The sequence below is a fragment of the Thermobia domestica genome, chromosome 8 (genome assembly GCF_964235325.1).
Source record: "Thermobia domestica chromosome 8, izTheDome1.hap1.1, whole genome shotgun sequence".
In the NCBI taxonomy this organism is placed as follows: Eukaryota; Metazoa; Arthropoda; class Insecta; order Zygentoma; family Lepismatidae; genus Thermobia; species Thermobia domestica.
The window spans coordinates 4,573,745-4,599,154 of NC_137461.1; the positions used below are offsets into that span (position 1 = coordinate 4,573,745).

Genomic DNA, 25,410 nt, shown 5'->3' on the forward strand with positions numbered 1-25,410 from the left:
GCCAATTCACATTTTTTTCTTTCCTTTGCTTTCGTGTAGTACACTACTAAATGGAAGAAGGGTCGAAGTTAAGTGATATACGCAACTGATGTTGTGAAAACTATAACATTCAGATATGAGTAGTTAGTTATTCGCCTTAAAAAAAAAAAAAAAAAAAAAAAAAAAAGTCAGTTCTTGTTTTCTTTTCCGTGGATAATTCAAATATGTATATAGAAAGCAACAGGTAAATTTTGTCAACCAAACATCATTTTTTAAAGAATGCCAGTAATACCTAAGAACACTCTAATATTTCTCTTTATAATAAGAACAATAATCAATATAATTTCTTCGATTCCCGGTGGGAGCAGTATTGCCAGGTTGGGCTACAAATAGCGGATTGGGCGATTTTTAAGTGTCCTGGCAACCAAAATTTCAAATTAGGCTACACACTACTTCTGCACAGGCCCGTATCCAAGGGGGGCTGGGCCTCCTAAATTTTTACTAGTTCCCCCTAAAATTTTCACGGTAGGCTTACAAATGAATTATAATATGGTGATGAACTTTAATATGGTTGGATCGGCCCTCCTTACGTCTACCGCGCCCCCTACATTTTTGGGCTGACTACCGACCTGCTTCTGCAGGCTGTAACTCTTCAACAATCCGCTACTTTTCTATTTTTATACATGAAACAACGAATTATTAGTTTTATAAATACAATAAAAGTCTGATTTGTTGAGTATTTTATTCATAATGAACAATAGTCTTACTAAAATTAACATGTTCGATACTAGTTCAATTCTTGTTTAAGTACTGTTTAATCCCCAGATTTGATAATACTAGACTTGGTTCAGGTTGCGCTGTTGTAATATCACCCTGTTGTTGTTTCAGCTAATGCTTGGGCTTAATAGTTATGCGAAACTGTGTAAACATGAACATCGAAAATTTGTGTTCCTGTATTGTCTATATTAACATAATTCATCAAGTGAAGTTACAATCAATCTTAGAAAATTAATGAATCCCAGATAAAGAATTTAGCCAATGAATTAAAGAGGTGAGGAATAATTGTGAATGAACATGCTATAAGCGTTATAAAGTGTATTTCAGAGCCCACAAAATTGGCTTAAGCAATCACGTCTCCATGAAAATCAGAAGAATCGCTCATTTTATACTATCACCAACTGCCCAGTAAATTGCAAACTGCAGTTCTACTGCAACCGATGTAATATGTTGTCTGTCCTAATACATCAATGCCAACAATTTGAAACGGTGGTCGCCTGACCATTGTCAACCCAGACATCGTCTGACATCTGACATTTTTATGTTTGGGCTACAAATAGTTCAAATCCACTATTTTTGGAGCACAACCTCACCACTTTTTAATTTTCAGATATGGCAACAGTGGGTGGGAGCTCATGTGGTTCAGGTTGCACGTTAAGCTTTAGATTCACGTCTCATATAACCTCACTATTGAAAGGGATACTAAACTCAGAATCACTATCACTATAATGATTGTGCACTATGCCAATAATAATTTCTAATGAAACTATATACATTTGGTATGAGGGAAAACAAGTAATATGTCCGTAACACTCTTCCTAAAAGTATTCATTTATCCCGTTCCACTATCTCACTATTTTTTCAGAATATCTCAGAAATTTAAGAATAATGTTGTAATTGTCTAGATAATATTGTACTAACAAGGCAGGGTACCCCGGTGTAACACACTGATTGTGATAAGATTGCATAGACGTAGAGAACATCGAAAAAGAAGCGATAAGTATTATATATATATATATCGGCCAACAAGCGTATTAAAAGGATCAAATAGGGGCATAAAAGTAGGGTCAAAATGATATTATGTGAAATATATCCAGAACGTGAAGAGATCGGGAACGGTTAAATGTACAAAATACTACCCATAGTCGACGCAAGGCAATGAGGTAGAACAGACCCATGCGAAGAAAGGGAAAAATCCGGAAATGGGCCAATCACGTGTACAACATTGTCACAATGTGTTACGGGAAAGAGTGAAGAGTTCGGCAATAAGCAGAAAGAAAGAAAAAACGAAAACAGAAAATACGTGTTTTTACTTTGGGTGCATATGTCGCCCGTATGCGAAAGAGATGCAAATTCATCTCAATGCACAAAGATGGGATAAGACGCAGGAAGGATGCAAACGCCGTTCGTATAGACAGCCAGCGAGACAATACTGCGCGGTGGGTTGCATATATCGCATACTGAAAACAACGATGAGATGTATATTAAAAACGAAAATGTGTTTAGGTATAGTAACACAAAAACAAAGATGTTACTATTACTGTTATGTTGTACGCGTATTTTCGTAGTGATGTAATGTTGTTACTCATGTGTGGTACTGATACTACTGTTGCTGTTTATCTTATGTATGTGGACTACCTGCTATTACATTCTGCTGTCCTATAAATTTTTGTTCTATTACTTAATATATGCAACCCACTGCGCAGTACTGTCTCGCTGGCTGTCTATACGAACGGCGTGTACATCCTTCCTGCGTGTTCTCCCATCTTCGTGCACTGAAATGAATTTGCATCTCTTTCACATATGGGCGACGTATGAACCCAAAGTAAAAACACGTATTTTCTGTTTTCATTTCTTCTTTCTTCCCGCTCATTGCCAACCTCTTCACTCTTTCCCGTAACACATTGTGATAATGTTGTACACGTGATTGGTTCATTTCCGGATGTTCTCCTTTCTTCGCATCCGTCTGTTTTACCTCATTGCCTTGCGGCGACTATGGGTAGTGTTTCGTACATTTAACCTTTTCCGATATCTCTTCTCGTTCTCGATATATTCCACATAATATCATTTTGACCCCATTTTTATGTTTCTACTTGACCCTTTCAATGCCATGGTAGAAATAAGACAAGGTAAGTCCATCAGCGGACGCGTTTTCATCCTACTCGCGCATTGACGTCACCTTCGACACACGCTCAGGACAGGAGTCACGCTGTCGTCTGCTTGCTGTCGTATATTCTCTTTGGAGTCTAATGTCAAATTACAGTTTTCTCCTCACTTTGAGATGTCTATTTGCTATTTCTAATTTAATGTCTACAGCGACGTAACTAGGCTAGTTGTCACCCGGGGCAATAACTCGCCTTACGCTCCCCTCTCTTGACCAGCCAAATGAAAACGCTCCCCGACTACATCTGATATTAGCATTATAGTAATCCTCTTATTTCATTTCTCTTCAAGTGGTAAAGCTTGATTTCAAAATTGCAGTACATAATTTAATTTTTACTACAAGTAAACACACCAAACTAATTAGTATTTGATTGCCAAATAATTTATCATAATCTTATCATAATAACTGCAAATCACAATGGTATTAGAATTATATCGGTATGTTCATATGTGTAGAATGAATCAACAGCCGGTTGTTTTAGAATAGAATATTTAATTATGACAAACACTCAAGCTGTTGTCTCAAGTATTATACTAGGACATTTTGCAAATCTCTTAAGTCGATGTACGTTAAATGCAGACACAAACAGTTGAAACTAAAATTTCACTTTGCGGCCTCTTTTGGCTGCAAAGGTTTTTACAATGTTCTCAAAAGATATCTTTGAAGCTAACTTATTCTCTATGGATATGATCCTAAGGTTGGTGAGTCAATGTAGTCCTGTTAAGTTTCTGAGGTAATTTTTTTATGATTTTTAGTTTGCTGAAATTCTTTGCCTTGCCTTATAGTAAAAATAAATAAGTGTCCGGTTTTGCGCTCCCAATCCGGCGCCCGGGGCACAAGCCCCGTTTCCCCCCTAGTTACTATGCATGCCCCCTGCCTGTCTATTATATTACTGGAATTTTATTACGGTATGGGAATATATTTTATTTTTAAAAAATGCAAATAGAAAAGCAGTGGAAAGCTATTTCGAACAGCAAGGGCTAAAATAATTAATGTTGCGCCCACGATACCAGAAATTTTTCATTTCGTCTGGTCTCGAAAACGAGACTAGAGTCGCTTATTGAAATTCAAGTAGTGAGACGAGAAGTATGACAATTCTAGTCTCGTTCGAGAGTCGAGACGAGACGATGAATTTTACGAGTTTCATGAGCAGCACTAGTTTACCCAAGTTTTAGACTTCATACTCTGTTTTAGTATTATGTCATTTATATTATAATTGTATAAATTGATACAGTGATTATACCAATATAATGAAGAGCATTTACCAACGTTGAAAGTATTATAGGGAGCTAGCTTTAATGCGAGGCTGAGGAATTCAGAGTTGATTGACAGGTTCCCCACCCCGTCGCCAAGAAACGGTCAATCGACGGTCCTGGGTAGGGTCAAAAAATTCAGCTAATACTCACTTAATTCAAAGAGTTTATGCAATTATGCAATCCCTATCGAAGATCTCTGTATACGTTGACACACGCAAATTAGGGACTGTGATAACAAATGCTTCAGTTTTTCTCTCCCTCGCTTCTTCATCGCACTGCACTATGGCCTTCCTGATTACTTCTCTAGCTTCGCTGTGTATAGTTTGCCCTCTCTTACGCCGTGAAGCCATTGCCAAATGAATAATAAGCAACAAAACCGCAACCACAACAGCACACAACAAATAACCATCTCACACTAACTCTTCAGAATGACATTCATGTGACAAATTTTTAACCCTGGCAACGCTGACATATAGAAGGAAGGTAAGGTAGTATTGCAAGAGTCAGGCAGAAGAATTGTTGAAATTTTCTCCCCCTTTACCTCAGCCCCCGCTGGTAAACAAGCTAGCTCCCTATAATATGCGAGTTGTTATATAATATATATATATACTCCAATAATAAATATGATTTAAATGTTGTTATATAATACCCTTCGTGTGGTTTTCGTGATGCGGATGGATTATGATAACTTGTAGAGAAAATTAAGGTGGATCACTAGGTGTTGTTGGTGCTATGCTAAACGCTGTTTGAATGGTACGGCGTTGCCATATAGTGTCAAGTGTTTACTGATGCCAGATAATAAATGAAGTAATCATGGATACTTATTGGAGAAATTTGTTTTCGACCCTTAGCACAATTCACAGCTAAGTTCCGCTTCCCGAACTGCAACGTTAGTATCCAAGAAATTTCTTATTGTGACTACCATAGTAAACGTAAAAATTTGGCAACAACGCATTATGACGTTCTGCGCAAGTTTCTTCTCAAAATCTATTTTCTTAAATGTAAAGTAATATTTAAATAAAATGTGAAACATAACATGAAAAACGGTCAAACAATATATCGATTTCGTAGTAAGATCGTTACTTTAAAATACTTTTCACATACAAATAAACATTTCATAAAACTGAGCACTTCTAGTAAGATCTAACAAGTGCCATCTTGTGTGCTTATTGTAAAACGAATCAAATATTTTATTGTAATTGTTACCTTTTACGATATCAGAAGACATAATCAAATGAATCAGTGTCTTGTGTTGTAGCTGAAACATAATTCTATCTTATAGTACAATATTTATAATATGTAATGTTTCATTGTGCAGTAGTTAAGGGAATGAGCTAAAATACGTACTGATGTAAATGAGGAATGCGTACTGACTTCCGGGTGGTGATCCACCTTAAGAAAAAGATGAGGACATTAAATTTTGTGCTAAACGAGATAAGAAACGTTTTTGGATAGTCGAGAAGAGGCGAGATCTACAAAGCTTAAGAAACGAGACGATAAAACTTTATTTATCGCCCCGTGGACAACACTAAGAACAATATTGGCGATAAAAGTTAATAGAATTCATGGTGGAAGGAAAACGACGGAGAGTGAGATGGACGGTATTATATAGGACGGATGTTGATAATTAATAGGTCAGAACCAGTGGTGGCTCCATAGATCTACAAAAGGGAAATCACATTGATAGTTGTATTTCAAGAAGTGGGAAACAACCAATATGGCCATTTCTCGGCCTATTTCTTTTATTTGAATTTGTCAATCGATTCTGTAAAAGGAATTCAATTATACACTCATTAACATACATAATTATTAATAGTGCAATTTGAAACGGATGCAAGTAAAATTAAGTAATGATGAAAAAAGAACTAGCTTCATTTCTTGCATTTTTAAAGTACCTGTATTTGTTAACTTGTAAAATAAAGGCACGATAATATTCCCATGATGCATTCAAATTCAAGTAGTGGCCTGCGTAGTGTAGCCGCAAACGCTCTCGTCTTTGGTGCGAGCGGTCCCGAGTTCGATTCCCGGTGGCGGCACTCGGTAATAAAAGTGTAAAAGCTTTATTTAGGCCAGCCATCCTGAATGACGTTTTCCTGGCTTTCCCTCATTCATGCTAGGCAGATGCCTGGATCGTGCCTAACATACAGGTCCCAGGCCGTTTCCTTCACTTTCCTCGGATAGTGTGATTGTCGAGGTACGTCATCCCTCATACGTGACGGGCTAACATGGCCATAGATGCCGAAAACCCACAAATCTCTATTCCTAATCTCTTAATCCCAAAATTCAAGTATACGTTCAATTTCGGTCATTTCTAAGGAAATGAGTAATTCATTTTCAGTGACAAACGTAGACCTACTGTTTAGTAGAAGCTGAATCACCCGTGCTTCTACCAGGAATCGAACCTTGGACATGCCAGAAACATGTTTGCTAACTATATATCCACTATGAATTTCAGTGTATGTGTAAAGATCTACAAATATAGCGGGAACCAAATTTGCTGAACACCAGTGAGTATTCCCTACCTTAAACTTATCTTACATGACACAGGTCAACGATGATTCTGACCTTCAGACTAGTGAAAACAATAAAAAATTCATGCTCATGTATTTCTTCGTAAAATTTGAAATATTTTTCGACATTTTGCTATATATTACTGGCATTTTATAATTATTTATTATTTGCATTACAAAGTGTATCACTTCGAGTCAATAGTTTTGCAGCTTAATAACAGTAACATTTCACAGGTAAATCAATTTAAAATGTAGATCAAAAATATTTATTCGTTACCCAGTGATTGAAAAAAAAGTTACCTAAACATACATTAGGTGTTATTAAATATCGAAATTGTGAAGTACATTTATATAGGAGTCGCAAGGCAAACATAGTGTTTTGAAAATCTGCTACGGAGTTCTCTCGTCCTTGAAACAATATGAGTCACCTTTTTCCGGTAAGAACCAGAACGAATCCTTTTCACTGTTCTCGTTGTACAGTTTGCGTCAACAGCACAGAGCTTAAAGATTCCATCTGTTTTCTTCGTCTCATGCCCGCTACAAAGAAGTAGAAAACTACGCCGAAAGGAAGTAAGTGTTTTTCAGTCACAGTTAGAGTGTAATAACATTGTACGTATGGCCAATCGTTTAAGGGACTGTTCTGTGACGGCAGTCGTACGCTGAAAAGAGACAATCCAGAACACATGAACAGAGAGTAACATCAAGCATCATGACTTACAACTGTGTTGGCAAATTTCTCATGGACATTACTAAAGGTTTTAGTCTCCATATTACAATAACTAAAATTTGTGTTCAATCGTTCCTCATTTAGTGTATATACAAGGATATTTTAATTCCCTTTAATTGTTAAAATATTTTTCTTTTTGATAATTGGGATGACACGTGACTTTATGACTACATTATAGAGTCACCTCATTGTCAGAACAAAGAAGGGTTATATCAATGGAAGCTTCTTGTATATTTAGCTACTACGCTTCCCATCCTTATTTTTAGACACGTAGTACAAACCGAACAACAGCTGAGAATATTTGAATTCCGTGCGATGAAACGATACGATATTGCAACGGCGACAGCCTGGTGACATTTCCAGCGTGCAGCCTGATTGACTGAAACAAAGCAGCAGACAAAAGGATTTTATTCAGGGATTTATTGAGCAATTTACGTGAAAACTGTAACAGGTTAATGTAGTTTGTAGTAAGTGACCGCTAGTAAAGATAAAGTATTTTAATAATAATAGTAATAATGTAACCTCTCACCTTTCGTGTTGGTCGTTTTCTAATTAGTTACTTTGCTGTGTTTTCAGAAAATCATCTTTGGTTGTTAAGTGAGGAAGTGGACATTCTTCCACGTTTGTTGTTACCTCTAGCAGGCCCTGAAGAATTCCCGGAGGATGAAATGGAGAAGTTGCCTTTGGATTTGCAATACTTGTCTCCTGATAAGACTCGGGAGCCTGATCCAGATATCAGAAGGATGCTATTAGAGGCTCTCACACAGGTATTACTATTTCTATGCTTTCCCTATCTGTTACGAAGCAGTGTTAAGAGAATCCACTAATATTTCTGAGTTCTTGCAAAATTTAAACAAGTAATTAAGGAAATCCAGTTAGAATGAAGTGCGGGAATTTATATCCCGAGATGCGAGCGGCTTACGCTGTGGTAATGATTCTAATGAATAGAGACCGGATGTTATACAAAATGCCTATATTTAATAGTAGAGATATGATCAAAAATAACGTTTTAAAGTTTATATCGGGGGTTGTAGTTTAAATTTAAGCCAATTTTATTTCGCCCATTTCTGTCTAAATAATTGCTTTAATGCCTAGTGTTGCATATTCTATGCATTTTCTGCAAAATAAAACTTTATTAGGGAAATATGTAATTTAGTATTTCAAGAAAAGATTCTCTGTCTTCCGAGAAATATAAGTGTTGATGCCGTAAAACCTTGGACTGTTATGTGTATTGATAAAGTGTATAGCATTTGGACTATTATATGTAGCGATAAAGCAGTGTTAAGCAGTGTATAAAATGTATTTACCAAATATATATGGAATGCAAGTCAAGCTTCAAGCTTCGTTTTATATAGATGTTAACGAACAAGTTTATTTCTTTATTCTTTGAACATTATCTATGACTTGAATCTATTTTTTAATAGTATTGAGTATTTATCTTGATAATTTCGAGCTACATTTTAGTGCATGTTTTTTAAATTTTAAGTGCCTATTTGCCTGCCAATTTTCCAGGTTTTTAATGCTTAAACATCCGGTCTTTACTAGTGAACAATTTTGAACCGTTAATTTTCAATTACATTTGATTACGCTTCGACTAGGACGTTGAAAAGTTTAAATTACACTTTTTATTCAATGTTTTGTACAAGTTGTAGCGAGTTTTTAGACGACAACTTTGGAGTCGATTCACAGACAAAGCACAGTGTCGTGCGCAGATTTTATTAACTTAATGAAGCTGTTATTACTTGTACTATGCGGAGATGCATTCAGATTTATCGTCTTTGAGTCCTACTTTCTTGCGGATTCTTTGTGAGCTCCAGTTTAGCCAAAGCGTTAAACCAATGATTATATGCCTGTATGAAAATAAATTATTCGTACCACTCGATTGTCTGGGAAACGTGAAGTTGTATTTCGTTTGTTTTTTCTTAGACAATAATTTAGTAAGTGAGTTGTGCAGGTGTATATTAGTTGTGTATAATGCCAAGAGAGTCTGTTGGTACGTCTTAATAAAAACACATTTGATCCACGATTCGTCCTGTGCTGTGATAATAATTGCAGGTCTAGAACACGTGAGGTGCTTAGTAAATAACAAAATTATACCCGTTTTGCCTAGAGTCACAGTGTGCACAAATTTACGAGAGAACGGTCACGTTTGTCATACTCCACTGCACCAGCGTTACGCGCTACACGAGGAAAACATGGCTGCCTCCTGTCTTAATTATTTTTTATTGAGCTTTTCCTGTCTTTTGGAATTTCTGTTGTGTTTGTGGTCTCTGTAATTTGGTTGGACTACATGAAAAGGCTCGATGCAGACCACGCTGGTGACACCTGTTAATAAAAAGGACACGTGTACTGATGTATTATTTTGTAACACGCATCAAAGCTGACGGCGACAATCACAAGAGTTCTGCGAATTATAAGATGTTAGAAGCTGGAACCGCTTTTTGCCTCAGTTATGCAAGATGACTGTGCTTCTGTCTTAGGTACTTAAAAAAAGTTGCTTCGCGTAGCGTAGTCCCTATCGCTTTCTCCTTTGCTTTCGGTTCCGGGTTAAATACTTGTGGGAACCAACGGGGACAGTCGGTTTTGAAACATATAACAGCTTTTTCAGGCCAGCCACCCTGATTGAGGTTTTTCCTGGGGGTTTTCCTCGTTCTCACCAGGCAAATATCGGGATGGTATCTAACATAACGGTCTCAGGCCTCTTCCTTCCTTCCTCATTTCTTTCTTCGTCCCCAATTCACCAGGCAATGTGATCGAGGAGGGACGTTATCTCATATGTGACGGGCTAACATGGCTATAAATGCCAAAAACTCAAATATCCACTTTTTAAGATGGTAGAGTATTAAATATAAGAGAATTTGCGAAAAGATACTGAATGTTAATTTTATGTATCTGGGAAGTATTTTGACGAGAGACGCTTATTGCACCAAAGAGATCAGATCAAGAATTGCCATAGTTAAAGAAGCACTCAACAAGAAAAGATCACTCTTAACTAGCAGGCTCAATATTGGATTTAAGAAGTAGTTTGTCAAGTGCTATATCTGGAACATTGCACTGTATGGTTCAGAGACTTGGACATTACGGAAGTTAGAGAAGAAATATTTAAAGAGCTTCGCAATGTGATGTTGGAGGAAGATAGAGAAGATAAAATGAACAGAGAGAGCAACAACCGAAGCTGTTTTAAAAGAAGAGGACACTTCTAGCCACCATCCTTCGTAGAAAGGCCAATTGGATTGGTCACATCTTGCGAAGAAATTGTCTTCTTCACACCGCCATAGAAAGAAAGATGGAAGGGAAGCGAGGAATAGGAAGAAGAAGAACACAGCTGATTGATGATTTGAAAGATAGAAGAAAATATTGGGAGTAGGGATGCGCACGAGACGAAGATTTATGGCTGTCTCGTCTCGAAAATGTGCTGTAAAAGTGATGTCTCGACTCGAAATATATATATTTTTCTATTGGAAGAGCCGTGTCTCGACTCGAATTTTGTCAGGAAAATCCTGTCTCGACTCGTCTCGTGCGCATCCCTAATTGGGAGTTAAAAGAGGAGGCGGAAGATCGAGAAAAGTGACAGAAACATTTCCAGGCTCAAATCTAAAAACTGAAAAAAAAAAAAAATCATTAGTTCCAGGACCTGCTGAAAGGCAGAGTACTTAATCATAATAATTTCCAACTTGTTAGTGCCGACAATATTTTGTGTACTTTGTTCTGCGTGTTTTGTGTAGAATTCCTCTGACATCGAAAACTCATTAAATTCTGACACCTCGTATCAGCATCCTAATGATCCATTTCATCCCTTTTTCTTCCGTCCTACGTCAATTAATAATAAAAAAAAGATCAAGAATTTTAGAAATGTTCCCAAAAATAGATCAAAAGATTGGGATCTTGGCCAAGATCTTTAGGAATGATCAAAAAAGTGAATCAAAAGCTTGCAAGCTTGGCCAATAATTAGTTTGTGGATCAGAGACCACAAAATTTTTGAACAGCCCCTAAATCGAGCTTCCGTATTTATTTTACGGAATAAGCACACCATACTGAGTTAAATCATAGTTTGGATTTGGCTACGCTATATGTAGTTCTCCAGATATAAAGCTTGCAAGAAAATTTTTGCCTCAAATATATTAGATCTTTTGATTCAGAAAAAGATAAACCGCTAAAACACGTATTTAATAATTTTAAATTAAAAGTCCAAATTCCAAATTTCATGTCTCTAACATTAAGGGTTTCCCAAATATTGACGTCTTACCACAATAATTACAACCCTACCTGTTTTCTTCTTTTCTAGATCCAGTATATATTGAAAGAAATGCTAGAACACTTCAAAGAATTCCAAGATGTGGAAAGCTTATTTGAATAATTGCAATTCTACCCCTTTTCTCCCCTTTTGGTTCAAATATCAAAACCACTGAATCACATGTTTAATTGACTGTTTTTTGCTTTCTTTAAATAAATTAATCGTACTTGCATGCTTGAAACTCTGTGGGCGAAGAGACCAGGGTGGCCCTGACTACATCATCTCCTCCATGTCCCGAAATCATGTAGTGTAGAGCCTTAGCAGATAAACCTCTCCCAATTGAGGGTATAGCTCTATCATAATTTTCAGGAGTTCAGTTTACCAACCAAAGCTTCTTCGTATATTTACCATGTCTGTATGTCCGTCTGTTCGGAAGACAAAAAAATCTGAAAAATCGCTTGATCGATCAAGATGCAAAGGGTCAACCTCCCGTGTATTGCCATACCAGTTATTATAGATTAGTACTCCTCCTTGATAATATGCAATCCAGCTATACCTAAAGATAATGTTAATTGCATACTATTCAGTTACTTTCAATATTTTAACCAAACTCCTTTAGATGACGTACAGTGATGTCCAAAATGAAAAAAAAAATCTTTAAGTTTTACGTCCCACGCTTATGCCGGTTGGGGTAAAGGAGACGGAGATAATGAGAGATGAGTGAACTGGTGGAATGAAGAAAGTGGGAGGAAACGGGAGAACCCCGAGAAAACCCACGAGCACGGTGTTTGGTGATGTCCAAAATGATTGTCGTATAACTGTCAATAACCGTTTTCTTGTAAGAATATAATTTGATAATGATTTTGCAGGGTATTTTTAATACTAATACTATGTATATAATCGGGAAATGTATATTTGTGGTGAATTTCGTAGGAAAAGAATTATAAATACGAAAATTATAATGACTAAAACAAAATGTTGCTAAATGGAGAAGAAAGTTTAATTTTCGTTTTATATTTCTTATTTACTGCTCTTTTGACATGAAACTTGCCACATATATATCTTTGCCGATTATATACATACTAACATTATAAGAAATAACGGGAGAATTTGTTATCAAATTATATTCCTACAACAACATATTTATAGAAATGCGACAATAATTTTGGACATGAGTGTACATGTGACACTGCTACTTTTTCCTGTGGATAATTAATGTGTGTTTTGTTTCAGCTGTGTGCAACGCGAGCAGGGCGTGAAATAATTCGAAGTAAGAACGCCTACGTCATATTAAGAGAATTGCATAAATGGGAAATGGATAGAGCTGCCCTCTTAGCCTGTGAAAATTTGGTTGACATCCTTATAAGGTAAGTAATGTAAAGAAACCTTTACAAGTTGTACAAGTATTTCATCCAAGGTGTAAAATATTATGGAGCAGAAACACTTGGTTGGGCCACAAGTAATTTGTAAGTTCAACTATTGTTCACACTAATTCAAGATACATTTATGATAGATAAATTTTCAAAAGTTTGGATTTTTATTAGTTCAACAGTAATGTCAATAAACAAGTACCTTTCTGAGAGAGGCGTTAGGAAAGAGTACGTTAGTGTGGTAAATATAAAAAAAAAAAAGTCGACCTGTAGATAGCAGTGACTATTTATGGATTATATTGTTATATATGTTCAATTGATGCCATGACAAATACAACGGTAGAAGAAATACTAATAATTAATAACCGTGATTTTTTTTAAACAATGCTTTTATAAAATGGACTGAAAAACAGAAAATAATAATAATAATAATAATAATAATAATAATAATAATAATAATAATAATAATAATAATATTATTATTATTATTATTATTATTATTATTATTATTATTATTATTATTATTTTAGTGGGGTAAAATCGGAAAAATCGGTCTAATACAGAAAACGTTGAGCGCTCTTTCTAAGATTGAGGAGTAAAGAATTTATGGATATTAAGGAAGTGATTCATTATAATGGCATATTGGCTCAGTGGTTGAGCGCTTACGCTGGTGCGTGAGGTCTCTGCTTCTATTCCCAACCAAGTAAGTTTGTGGTGGCCAACATCTTATTCGTGAGTTTTCTCGGGATACTCCCGTTTCCTCCCACTTTCTCATTCCACCAATTCTTCCATTATCATTCACTTGTTTAGTCATTGCTTTCTTTAGCCTAACGGACATAATCGTGGGACATTAAACTCAAAGATTTCATTTCATTTTAATTCATTATAATCTCGGTGTCCCATGCTTCATCAATGTGCTTATCACATGTTCTCAATTAGAGACAATGATAATCAATAATAGGAACATTACTTAATTATTAAATCATTCCTAATGCTTTTAGTGTTAGCCCCATTTACTTATTTTATCCCACGCTCAGAAATATTTTATCCTTTATAGCACATTTTATAAAAGCATTGTTTTAAATATTTTTTTAACCGTTATTTTGTACATTTGAGTCTTTACTACCGAAAATACCCATTCTTCGCATGGGGGCTGTATTTGGAAGCCAATGCCTGTTGGAGGATCACCATTGATCTCAGCGACCGCGAAAACCTTGGATTTGACACCAATATCGGTCATTTTGGATTATTTTTACATGTCTCGGTAACCCCCTCCCCGCGAGTGACCCCCCGGCACGCAGTCGAATGTAGTGAATTTGGAACTTAATGCAATGGGAGTTTCACTATTTATCCCAGGGACTGCGAAAACTATGAATTCGACACTAATATCGGTCATTTTCTACTACTTTTACATGTCCTAGTAAACGCTTTTCCCTGAGAACCACCTGGTTCGAATTTTGAAGAAAGAAAAAAACGCTTTGTCTTGGTCTGGAACCTGGACCAAGGTACTCGTGACCCAAATTTGGTAACTCTCGGTCCGCTTATCTGGTCCCCAGGCCGCACACAGTCAGATAGACATAGACTCTCAGACAAACAAACTCTTTATTTTTTTTTGGTATTAGATAGATAGACTGAATATCCTGCAATCTAGTTTTTACTTCTAAATTCGTTAACTCGATAATACTTGATGTCAATGTGTAAGATTACATACTTTACTTTCTTAGAACATTTTACAAAACTTAAAACTGTTAATTAGAGACTTTATTTCTAGTGGCTAGAACGTTGGACTCATGCCCGCGTTGTCTCAGGTTCGATTCCCGGTCAGTAAACCTCAAATTTCGGCGTGTACCCATCGTCGTGAGGCAAACTGGGGAGTCACATGAAATAAAAGACGTGACGGCCACTAGATCCAAAATGCCCCTGATATACTTGTTAAGAGACAGAGCAACGCAATGCGCTGAACACGTGTTCGTCCATCCTTAGAATTTCTTCCCTTTTTTAATAATATATTTCTATAATAGTTATAACACATTGAAATAATCTTGTTTATAGTATTTCTTAGATACTATAGGTTGGCAATATTTGGTACTCTAAAGGTCACTAACCTCTATCTCCCTGAAGTTTCAAAATTCATACAGAACTTTTCCACAAATATACTTAAAAAAAGCAGTTTTCTGTTATGCCACTAAACTTAATGAAATTTAAAATAAAATAAAATATCAGAATGATTGCTTGAAATCTAATGTATAAAGAATAACTAAACTAATTAAATATATATATTAATTCTGTATATAAAATTGAGATTGCATATGCAAATTTTATGAATAATAAACATAAAATAAATAAAAATATCTTTGTTAAGCTTGCTCATAACAAATCCCCCTTTTGAGAAGGTTGGGATATACTTGTGAAAAGATATCACAACGTTCTCACTTATGCTAATTAAACATAAATAGAGTTACCTAGAGTGAATACTATATATGGCACTTTAAATAGAATTAATAAAATACAACTATTCTAGAAAATTTATGCTATTTTTCTACCTATCTATCTATAGACTTGTATGAAAAACTATATTACTAACAATACTATATATATAGAAATATGCTTTAACCTAATGTGATTATATGTGTGAATATAATAATATAAATACTAATTAATGATTATCTATGTATCTCATGATACGTTGGAGTTACCATCTTGAGAATTTATGTTTCTGCATTCTCCTTTTCAGGTGTATCACTTTCTCGCATGTTATATTTTTTTAATAGAAAAGCATTTCTCTTAATTATCTCCTTGCCAGTGTTGAGGTCTGCAAGTGTATAGACATTGGTGTCTGTCTTGTGGACTACCTTCCAGGGGTATAATATCCTCTTGCAGTGAACTTCCATTACAATTTAAATTTTTCCTTAACATCTACAGTAGTATAGTGGACACAGGACATCCGAATATTCTTATTTTACTTCATTTCCCAGAACTCGATCGAGTGCTCTGATGCACGATGACAGACTTGCTTTAGTTCAAAGATAATTTCATGATATTGATTCATATACGAAATTTAGAAACTATTGGTCATTGTCCTTGTTTGATAATTATAATTAACTGTAACCACATTCAGTATCTGACGATCTATGCGATCCATCTGCGAATATCATTCCGAATTTGATTCTGAAATTTCATGGGAAAATTGTACATTTTTGACCTAATGGGTGTGGGATCAATTATTTCCATACAATGTTCATACCTTTTGATTGTTCCAGGTCTCTCGTCAAATATATCACGATGTTTAATTAACAAAGAAGCTAACATGGCCTTTTGATCATTATTAAGTTCTACATAAGCGTTTACATGTTCGTGGATTTCTTCTACAGTGGTTTTCGTATCCACCTGTAACCATTCTGAGGGTGACAATACTCTTTCTTGCAGTTCCTTGATTGTTGGAAACTTTCTAAGCTTCAACTGTGGCTTGGGGTCAGTCTCATTTAGCTGCTCCCTTGAATTGCCATAAACCATTTGCTGCAATTCATCATGCCTCTCTAATTCACTAAAATTCTCTACCGTGATTGCATTATCAGCATCACAATTAATTGTCTCCTCTATATATCTCAATACTAAATCTTGGTTATCTACTTCCACGTCTCGAAAATTTATTTCTACAGTGTGTGGCTTATGTAATACTAATAATCCTCTAGAATAATCTAACACAGCATGTGCTTCTACAAAGAACTGAGATCCAAGGATTAAATCACGATTAAGGTTTTTCACTATGATCCCTACTGTGTGAAATAGTTTCCCATTAATGTACAATGCTAATAGAGTTTGCCCCAATATGACAGCTACCTTTCTACCAAACGCAGAAGTAACTTTCATATTGTTACTTTTCAAAAAAGGAGGTGCGGGATTACTGTCCTTAACTGTGTTCCAAAGATTTTCACTCAATGCTGAGATGGATGACCCACTGTCTAGCAATGCATTGATTGACTGCGCATAAATCATTACATTAATTTCCGGTAAATGTATAATATTGTTTCGAGTCACAGGCTCGTCTCGAATATCAAGCAATTCATCAAATATTCCGTTTGCTTGTTCAAATACGGGTTTACTAATTAACACACTTTTACCATCTTTTAATACTAACTTAACTGAGTTATTTTCTATGTCACTACTTTGATCAAAATATTTCTTTTCTATTATCTTTGCACAAGTGACACAATTTTCTTTTTTTTCTAATGACCTATATTCTAAAACCTTCAATGAAGTTTCTTTTTCATTGTGTATCATACTACCATTATTACTGTTTTGACTGTCATCGAGCACGCACTGGGGTTGGACCACTAGTTGGATACTGGGTTCGTTATTTCGGATGTCAAGTATCAACTCTTCCTCAGTGCATGCTGGAAATTCTCATTGTTCATTGAGATTGTTTTCCCTTGCACTGGTTGTATTTCCTTGTGCTGTGTAAGTGTTGGAAGTTTGTCTGCTGTCATATGTTTCTAATACTTGAATTTGTTCTGTGTCATCATATGTGTTCCTGTTATTATTATTATTATTATTACTACGGTTGTAAAAATTCCTTGAATTTACACCCCGTGTACCTCTCTGTGGTCTCGTGTTTTGATGGGATGCGTTTTGAGAATTGTGTCTGTTATTTCTGGATGATTGATTTTCAGTATTTCGGCCACGCCCCCTTGATGTCTCTTCATTCGCATTGGAATTTCTTTCAGTCCTTTCTACGCGACCTCTTGCATTTCTAGAGTAAGGAACACGGTTTTGTCTGTGAACACGATTGTTCCTTTCTGGCTGTGTGGTCTCGTGTTGTTCACGTGTGACCTCTAGCATATTAATGCTCCTCCTCTGAGGGACATTAATCCTATCCTGGTATGAATATTGAACTTCCGTCACAAGCGTGAGTAATTCTGAAATAGTTTCTGGTTTTGCGGCTATTATAATCCTGAAAAGAGAAGGCGAAAGTTGGCGCGGAAGAACCTTTAACAGAATTTTCTCTTCAAGGGGAGGGTCTAAGACCGCATTTAAGTGTAGCAAGTGGAGCAAGTAATCCGATGCGCTTTTGTGTATTTTTGGATTGAATTGACTTGTCAATATGTTTGCTCTTAAAGCAGCTAATCTTTCTTGGTTCAAATATGTGGCTTTAAATGCTGTTATAAAGTCTGAATATGTAACAATCTTGCTTCTCATGACTTTAAACCATTGCAAGGCACTACCTTTTAATGTGCGAGAGATGAAGGACAGACGTGCTTCAGTGTTGACACCAGTTAGTTCAAAATAATTATCTAATTCAACAAGGAAGCTATAAGTCTGGGCCTCATCTTCTAATCCTTGAAAACACGGTAACTTTAAATCTCGATGTAAAAAGGAATTCATAGCCGTTGCCAAGGCAACCTGACTATCCATCTGAGTTACTGACTGTGCAGGTGGTGAGCTTATTGGTTGGAACGTATTATCACCTACTGCCCTTGAACATGATGGTAATTCCTGTTCTAATTGAAAGGTTACACTGTCTGACCTATTACCATTGCCTGTATTTTCATTATTGACATGCATTCCCCTACATTCTTCGCCTTGTGTCCTATCTTGTAGCCTACTTATTGAATTACATAATTCTTGAACTTTCTTGTTGGTAACATTATCTAATGCAATAAGCTTTCCTTCTAAAGTTTGTACTTTTTCTATTACATCTTGTTTGAACACAGTATTGGCCTCACTAATTTTTTTCTCTATGTCTTCTTGCAAAATGACCTGTCCTGCGATTACATTTTCTAACTTATCTTCAAATTCTGATCTAGTGTGAACTATTTCATTTTGAATAGTGTCATTTTTCTCTTCTAATGTGACTAGTTTTGAACCTATTTCTGTCCTAACACTTACAATTGAATTTTCAGTGGCCTCAATCCTATCGTTTACCTTTCCTAATGCACCATCTACTTGATTTACTGTTTTCTCAAGATCATTATGTAACTGTTGCTTTGTATTTTCGAGAGCTTTAGATAGTCTTTCTTCTAAATCCTTGTGAGCATTTTCAAAATCCCTACGCGCATTTCTAATTTCTGTATTTGTATTCTCTAATTTTTCTTCAACCTGCAAAAGTTTACTTTCTATTTCTTTTTGGCAAGCGTTCGTTTGATCTAACTTATGATTTGTACTATCAATTTTCTGTTCTATTTCCTTCTGTGAAGCAACTATCGTTAATTTTATAAATTCCATTAGATTTCTCATTTCCTCACTATTTACTCCTAATGGTGGTACTACTGGATTACTTGGCCTAGTTTTCTCTTTATCTCCTATCTCTTCTTGACTACGTTCTACTTTATCACCTTCTGATTGCCTAACTTCTAATGTTTCTCTCCTATCACCTGTTGATACTTCACTTATTTCGTGGACATTTATTATGTCTTCCTCTGAAGGACTCAACCTTTGTGCATAATCTAAGAATACCAGATTTTCATCCATCTTTCTCTTTTGTGACCGAGTCAATACCATTAACTTTCTCTAAAAATTCTCAAAATTATCTCTAAAATTCAATTTTTGAAATCCTAAAAAAAAAATTATCTCCCCCTTTATTGTTTACATCTAAAACATAGCTTTTGTATTAATGAGCTTCATACTTAATTATGTAACAATTCTTGGACCAGATATGGGAAAATATATTCGCGAATAGTTAATTTTGACTGGTGATGATAAATTCTCATTTGCAATGACAGATGCAGCATTTAGTCTAGCAACACGCTGGAGTGATTTTATGTAACACAATGACCAGCGTGATCAAGCCCCACGCTGGGCGCCAAATTATTGTGAAGAGCATGAGATAGGTGGGAGGTGCTTTCAATACCCATCTCACCCTCTCACCACAGGAATGTACGACATATGCAAATGATATATAAATGTTGTAAATAATTAATAAAATTTAGATTAGCCAAATATAAAAAATAAAAAAAATTAATTTAGTGTCGGTAGAGCCAAATTACAAATAAAGTTAGAATTTACATTCCTGTAAACATGAGTTCTATATTAACGTCCCGTTAGGGACAGTAATGCTGCTTGAAGATCTGACTTAGGTAAGATATTGTTTTAATATTTAGAAAATGTGAATTTATCATCATTTGCATTAGTTAAATCCGGCAGACACAACATATCCTGAAATGCCTGAAAAGTAAAAAAAAAAAAATAATAAATTACAAGTTATTTTGTACTCACCCTGCGGCTAAGTATTCAATTAAAACTCCACACACTTTCTAGAAAATACACCTATATTTATTTTTAATTTCACTACTGAACACATAACACCACCACACGCAATATATAGATATATACACACTAGATATTCAATATATATATATATATATTTATATATATAGATATAGATATATATTTTTAAACAATCACTTTGATAACTGCCTTAAATGATTTTTTTTTATAAAATAAATAGAGATCTCTCTCAATTCAACTGTTCACTGTCACTAAACCGTTTAAACAAAATATTTCAATGCACAGTCAGGGTAATTACACTTCACTTCAGATGATTCTCCGGGAGCGGTCCAATTCCTTCTTCTTCGGGAGTCACTGTCTTTAGATCTTGTCTTCTCTTGAGAATAAAGTTTCAGTTACAGAGAAACTGCTGATAAAACACACTGGCATCTTTAACTCAGTCTTGTTTTTAAATAAATAACATTGCACTGATGTCAAATTTAAGTTCAGCAATGCAAACATAGTTTTTTACTTTTGGTATGCTAAACTGATATTCGTTAACTTGTCAGACATTTTCAGCTGTAACTTTACGTCAAAGATTATTCAATTTAGCATAAAATAAAATGTAGTTCTTCAGAATAATTATCTTTATATAACAGATATCCAAATAACAATTAGCTCTATTCTTTACGGCTGAAGTTATGTATGTATGAAGATATGACTTCAACTCTCAGTTTCTCATAAAAAAAAAAAAATTATTGTCTGACATTGGTGACAGTCGATCTTCAACTAACTCTATGTTTTACTCTCATTTCCTTTTATTACACACACTAAAGCTAGTTTTTACCAAAACTCGCCTCCTTCGCGGCTTTCAAAAGTTTTTTTTTCTTTCTTCATTGTCAGAGGATAGCGGGACTTTCTTTCACAAAGGGTTGCTTGCGAGAGGCCTAACAGGTGTATCCCTCTAGCGGTTACTGTTTCATTTTCGAATGTAAACAACCTCTCTCAGTGACCGATATCCTTTTCTGTTTACATTTATAATTAATGATATTACTGATTAACGAATTACAATTGACATGTAACAAAAGTTGAAAACCAATATTTAAATATCCTATTTTACATTTATACACTTGGGTGGAGTTGTCATTGTCAAAAAGCAGAAAAAATACCAAAACTTGTTGGTGGTAGACAATTGTCTTCTGCTACCTTCCATCACACTCCAAGGCATGCCGGGAGTGCCAGAATCAACATACTGAGTTTAAAATTAAGCAAAGAATAGCAAACTGCCAAAATAGCTATTCTATAAAGAAAGTACGGTAAGGATCGCGATTCTATATACTAATATAACTATATCGGATCTGTCCAAGAATTGTTAGAGGTTGGAATTTATATTCAAAAATATATTTCATATATCAGTACCTTCTGGTAACCCTGGAACAATATGAAAATTGAATAAATGAAGGTTCGCTGACTAGGCACCCAGAACTGTTGAACCACCCCCACCGGAGAGGTAGCGGTTCCATTAAAAGTGTGAAAATCGCGGTCAGTGAAACAATTTCTCACGTATTGTATTCGAAAATTCGTATCTAGGTGTGTATAGTTTAACAAAAGATTGCTCAGCGACTTTCTGTCGCCAATTTTGTTTTGTCCATCCTTAGAATTTCTTCCCTTTTTTAATAATATATTTCTATAATAGTTATAACACATTGAAATAATCTTGTTTATAGTATTTCTTAGATACTATAGGTTGGCAATATTTGGTACTCTAAAGGTCACTAACCTCTATCTCCCTGAAGTTTCAAAATTCATACAGAACTTTTCCACAAATATACTTAAAAAAAGCAGTTTTCTGTTATGCCACTAAACTTAATGAAATTTAAAATAAAATAAAATATCAGAATGATTGCTTGAAATCTAATGTATAAAGAATAACTAAACTAATTAAATATATATATTAATTCTGTATATAAAATTGAGATTGCATATGCAAATTTTATGAATAATAAACATAAAATAAATAAAAATATCTTTGTTAAGCTTGCTCATAACATCTGCCATCTATTGAAGTAATCCTGAATTAACAGACGTTGCTTACGCATGTACGCAGTCTAAATACATTTGTTGTAACGTTATTAATTTTAGAATAAAACGATAATCTACAGCGAAAATTACGTCAAAATATTGTACTATCATCCGATTTTCGTATCTACAAAATTTCAGAGCTCGAGTCAGAATATGGAAGTGTGTGAAATTTAAGGTGCAAAATTTGACACTAACAAATAAACAAATATACAGGTTATATAGTAAAAATATTGTAATAATAATAATAATAATAGGGGCCCCGCGTAGCATAGTCCCTAACGCTCTCGCATTCAGTACGAGCGGTCCCGGGTCCGATTTCCGGTGGTGGTACTCGGTCGAAAAAGTATAAAAAGCTTTTTCAGGCTAGTCACCCTGGGTTTTCCTCATTAACACCAGGCAAATGCCGGGGTGGTACCTAACTTATAGGTTCCAGGGCGCTTCCTTCCTTCTCTTTCCCCGGATACTGTGCTCGCCGAGGGAAGTCATCCCTCAAAACGTGGTGGACTAAATGGCCATAGATGCCGAAAGCCCAAAAATCTAAATGTTAAATCCTAAATAATAATAATAATATGTAAATCATATTAAACTTCAAGACAATTTGAAAAAATGTTGGTGGGAAAGCAATATCATAAATGTTGAAGAATTTCGGCAACATTGCAATAAGTTCACCATTTCTACTCCACCCACCATTTTGTCTCTTTCACTGAGCCACTCCTTATGTACATCTCTTGAAATTACACCTGTCTTTTTATTATTATTTTTTTTTATTTGCTGCTAACTAGTTTGTGGACAGCTATATTAGAAATTATAAACAACATGTTGAACAAGTACTTTAATTGCCAAGCAGTATCAGTTGGTGCCAAGTGGGTCGTACTAGTGTTTATGAGAAGGGTGATCGTCAAAATGGCCGTTATGTATGTGCTGAGTACCAAAACTTTTTTTTTCTTTCTGTTTATAGTACAACATTAGTTTATCTTCTTGCTTTGATGCAGTATTTTTCCCGCAGCACTTGCAACAGAGAAAAATAGCCGAAGAAGATTGCATTATGGAGTGTCACTGCTATAATGAATCACAACACAATTTCAAATGCATGCCTTGATTACATGTCTGAAGAGTTGACGATTATAAAACATATCGAAAGACAAGTGTAGCTTTTATGGACTCAAGATCCATTAGAAGATTGCATAAAAACTCTTCTGGAGCCACGTCACCCTTTTTTTTTCCTAACAAACACAAAAAAGTGGCTGCAGCCACATTAAGCAAGTCCATTAGATATGGGGCAAGTAATAAAAGTGTTGCATCTAAACTAAAGTGTTGGTGGTGTTGCATTTTCTTCACGTCTATTAGCATTGATACACCGTAGCCAATAGCTAAGTGATACGGCAATTTGCAGGTTATAATAATAGCATGCTTTACACTCGCTGTTCATATCTTCAGTTAGGCTAGTTACAAATGTTGAACGGTATTTAATTTTAATGTTATGATGTTAAAATTAATTTTTTTATCAGTGAAGATAAATGTGCAAGTATCTTTATTTTAGGTTTCAGACATCTTTATGCAGAGTTTTCAAGAAGCATCGTATCCGAGTAGTTCGACATAATTTATACGGAAAATACGAGAAGTATAAGCTTCCTAAGCGTGAATCTGCTTCAATAAGTATGCTTTCATTTCATTAAAATGAATGGGTAACCTATTGAGAACGAAAAAAAATGTTAACTATGTACCGGTACCATTTTCATTTCGTTGTTCAAGCTGAACTGAAAAGCACAGTTGTCCTATTGACACATTGCGATTGGTAGTGGCGGATAGTTGCACGAGCAAAAACGCGTTATTCTGAAAGCTTAAGAGATAGAAGTAGTGATGTCATAACTTCTTAGTTTTCTTTAATTCTCAATCTTCTCTGACGACATTCATAATTTTATCCTGCTTTCTTTCATAATTTGAGTGTTAGTAGTCACAAAAATTTAATTATTGTCTTTCTCACTGCGGTACTTAAAATCCCAAACGTAGCATAGTACCATCCATTGTTCATTTGAAGTTTCTTCTTCACTGAATCTATTAACATTAGGCAGGAAAATGATAGCGCAGGTAGCGACATCTATTAATGTCAAACAGGCAAGTGATAGCACAGGTAGCGACATCTATTAACATTAGGCAGGCAAATGATAGCGCAGGTAGCGACATCTATTAATGTCAAACAGGCAAGCGATAGCACAGGTAGCGACATCTATTAACATTGAGCAGGCAAATGATGGCGCAGGTAGCGACATCTATTAATGTCAGACAAGCGATAGCACAGGTAGCGACATCTATTAACATTAGACACAAAAGTGACAGCGCAGGTAGCGACATCTATTAACTTCAGGTAGGCAAGCGATAGCGCAGATAACGACATCTATTAGCGTCAAGAAGGCAAGTGATAGCGCAGGTACCGACATTCATTAGCATGACTTTATTATTAGAATTAATGCGACTCATAATGCAAGATGTTGGCGTTCATTATTAGAATTGTTTTAGGCTATCTTCTCGTAGATTCTAGATTGTCGGTAACCACTAAGTTTCTATCAAAATTGTTCTTCTGGAGGGACAGAGACAAAGTGTGAAGTATATCGTACATTTAAAGTTTGAACCACTGGAAGCAGTAATAGTGCACTATCGAGGAGCGAAGCTGATTACATTCTAAGCTGCCATGAGCCAATTTAGGGTCACATTTTTCAAGTGATATACGTATCTATTGATTGCATTTATTATTATTATTTTCCAGAACCGAAGAAGAGATCGGAGAAGACAACCTACGTGATGTGAATGTGCCACCTGATCTCGTAGAGAAGTTTAAATCAGCAGATGAGGAGTTTATTAAGAATTCGTAAAAGAAACTTCCAAATGCAACTTTTTATGTAATGTTTGCCTTTTTAAGTGCATTATTTTTGTAACAAAATAAAATGTTGCGAAGAAACTGTTTTCCATTATTTCTAAAAACACTTTAAACATAGAATACGTTTCTGAAAATATTTAATAACTTACAGAAATTTCGAATTTATACTAATAACTGGTAGAGAGAAACGTAAAGCAGAAATTTTCAAAAAATATATGAAAGCAGTTTGGAAC

At 35.3% G+C, this 25,410-nt stretch overlaps 2 protein-coding genes across 3 annotated transcripts in view; one reads left to right on the forward strand and one right to left on the reverse strand.

Annotated features, from left to right (window-relative positions):
* The window catches only part of LOC145692658 (co-chaperone protein HGH1 homolog), an 81,438-nt gene extending 56,180 nt beyond the window's left edge, over positions 1-25,258 (forward strand). For both annotated transcript variants that reach the window (XM_081768030.1, XM_081768029.1), the window contains exons 5-7: positions 7,990-8,180; positions 12,881-13,014; positions 25,067-25,258. In XM_081768030.1, the coding sequence (XP_081624156.1) occupies positions 7,990-8,180; positions 12,881-13,014; positions 25,067-25,172 (431 nt within the window). In that variant the 3' untranslated portion in view covers positions 25,173-25,258. The remainder of the gene's footprint in view (positions 1-7,989; positions 8,181-12,880; positions 13,015-25,066) is intronic.
* LOC145693744 (uncharacterized) lies at positions 17,422-19,485 on the reverse strand. Its single transcript, XM_081770041.1, has one exon. It carries the CDS (start codon positions 19,483-19,485, stop codon positions 17,422-17,424), a length of 2,064 nt encoding a protein of 687 aa, XP_081626167.1.
* Positions 25,259-25,410: the final 152 nt, after the last annotated feature.